This window comes from Monopterus albus, unplaced genomic scaffold (genome assembly GCF_001952655.1).
Source record: "Monopterus albus unplaced genomic scaffold, M_albus_1.0 scaffold918.1, whole genome shotgun sequence".
Taxonomy (NCBI): domain Eukaryota; kingdom Metazoa; phylum Chordata; class Actinopteri; order Synbranchiformes; family Synbranchidae; genus Monopterus; species Monopterus albus.
This window is the reverse complement of record NW_018128798.1, coordinates 1,156-3,703: the sequence shown is the minus strand read 5'-3', so window position 1 is coordinate 3,703 and position 2,548 is coordinate 1,156. Positions and strand designations below refer to the sequence as shown.

The window sequence follows — 2,548 nt, the reverse complement described above, 5'->3', positions numbered from 1 at the left end:
ACCAACCTGAAGGGAACAAGCCACCTTTTTCCGACTGAGAACCATGGCCTCGGATTTGGAGGTGCTGATTCTCATCCCAGCCGCTTCACACTCGGCTGCAAACCGCCCCAGTGCATGCTGGAGGTCCTGGTTTGATGGGGCCAACAGGACAACGTCATCTGCAAAAAGCAGGGACGAGATCCTGTGGTCCCCAAACCGGACACCCTCCGGCCCCTGGCTGCGCCTAGAAATTCCCATGTAACATATATTGTCTTATTATATTCTTGCATATTTTTATTATATCTCTGCATTTGCTGCTTAAAGTGCCTTAGCTTTTGTGTTACTTATTCATCTACTTTGTATTTCATTTGTATTGTGTGGCATTCATGTGGACGGCAAAGTAAGAATTTCATTGTACAGAGAAACACATTTCCTAACTGTGCATATGAAAAATAAACACTTTGACTTGAACAGGAGGATGGGAGAATACTAGGTCAGTTGTCTAAGGCCCTGTGTTAAGGGGGACCCACAATGGCCCTCCAACCCCTAAATAATCTTCCTTAGTAATTTATCAAACATACATATTTGTGGAAACATAGTGAGTCAAATAAAATTTTCTTTTCATTTTCCTTTACATAGTTGGTCAGAACAGTTGTACCCCCTTCAATAAATAGTTTGGCCTCTCAAGATGCTGTCACTAAAGTCAGGTGCTCAGAAAAGAAAATGACAAAGTTAAAAATGAACTTTATGTAATAGCAAGGACCTACCGTAGTTTTACTTATAACCTTTAGTTATTACTTTGTATACAAACCCTAATACAGTGCCAGAGATGAGAGAAAGACGAGGCTTGACCCAGGCGAGGGTAAGGCCAGTTGAGTCAGGGACGTGTGTAACATGCTGGACTCAAATGCAGAGAAAAGCTTATGGACTGGTGAAAAATTGGTTTTATTGGTGATATGAAATGAGGACAAGGCCAGTCTGGAGCCCAAAGTAGTAAAAAGGCTAAATTGCAGTTCCTCATAACAAAGGCCGTTGGTAGTGTTTTCCTGCATTATACATTTTTCTCTTTGCACATTTGCTCATTTCCCACAACACAACTTAACAGAAACCACTGACCTGTCTTTAGGCAGCACAAAAATAAAAGTTTGGTTTCCAATGCAATTACAAGGGATTTTTTTGCAACATTAACCATGTAGTGAGCACTGTCTTCTATTGACTTAGTTTAGATTGTTATTCTTTTTTTACCTTTTGTATAATTCAAAACAAATTTTTCATAGCATGGAACAAGAAAATGGTTTCCAAAATCTATGCTCAATTTCCAGTCTCTCCATGACTTGAGCTACCATATCCAGACTACTGCTTTCAACCTTTTTCAGCCTCACAAACAAATAAAATCACTTTGTTTCTTCTTTTTATTCGCTGAGTTTATCCCTAGATCTTTACTTTCACTAACTGCCTCTAGATACTTCAACGCCTGGTTATTTCTCCAGGCTTGTTTTACACCCTAAGAGGATGTGTCAGAGAGAAGCTACACACCCGATTTTGATGTTCAATATTGCTGTTGTGTAATTGGTTACCAAAGGGAAACAAATGTAAAACCTGCCCAAGTCCCCACACGTGTTAATTTTACAGACTTAAAAAACAGAAACAGCCGAGACACTCTGCTTAAGATTTTATTTTTACATTTAAAGCCTCAATTAAAAGGCATCACAAAAGGATTGTACTAAAGAATAATTGAGATTCAGAGGCTTTTGATAAATGGAATTAGATCTGTACAAACCAATAAAAATATTGTCCTTGTAATGTTATTAGACACGGTGTTGTAAATACAATCGTATATTTTCAGAATTCAAGTGATAATAAAGGCTGTTGGTAGTGTGTTCCTGCATTATTGTCTTTGCACATTTGTTGTTGTTTTTTTTTTGCAACATTAACCGTGTATTGAGCACTGTCTTGTATTTACTTGGTTTAGAATGTTATAATTCTTTCAGATCATTAACTTTATAACAGCCTGACAGAGGACGTGTAGCAGGAGAATCACACAACCAAACACTCATCTGTTTAGCCAGAGTGATTTTGGAATTGTTACATATATCAAGCCTTCAGTCTCGATTTAAACCTTTCACCTACCATCATGCACAAAGATTTCATTCTACCTCGAATTTTTGTCAGAATCAGCCCATAAATAATAGGGTTGAGTATAGGTGGGATCAGGAGAAACTGTATGGCCATGAAGTTCTTCACACTCTGTGGCACAGATGCCGATCCATACCTCGAGTACATGGAATCAAAAAGCAAAGCAGCTGAAACATTAAGCAAACACAATAAATGTGGCACACATGTCTGTGTAAACTTTCTCCTGCCCTCTCTGGATTTTAAAGATGATTTTACCAACCGCACATATGAAACTAAAATGAAGAGGAAATGTCCTATATAGAAGGAAATAAAAAACAATCCAAAAATGTCATTAGCTTTGGTTGAACTACAAGCAAGTTTAACAACTGCCCAGTTCTCACAGTAGAGTTTCTCTATGTGTGAGCCACATAATTTCAGTCTAGATGCCAAAGTT

At 38.2% G+C, this 2,548-nt stretch overlaps 1 protein-coding gene across 1 annotated transcript in view; it reads right to left on the bottom strand.

Annotated features, from left to right (window-relative positions):
• Positions 1-2,073: 2,073 nt before the first annotated feature.
• Positions 2,074-2,548, bottom strand: part of LOC109953655 (olfactory receptor 1M1-like) — a 951-nt gene continuing 476 nt past the window's right edge. The window contains exon 1 of the mRNA XM_020589126.1: positions 2,074-2,548. This exon is cut by the window's right edge and continues 476 nt beyond it. Within this exon, the coding sequence (XP_020444782.1) occupies positions 2,074-2,548 (475 nt within the window).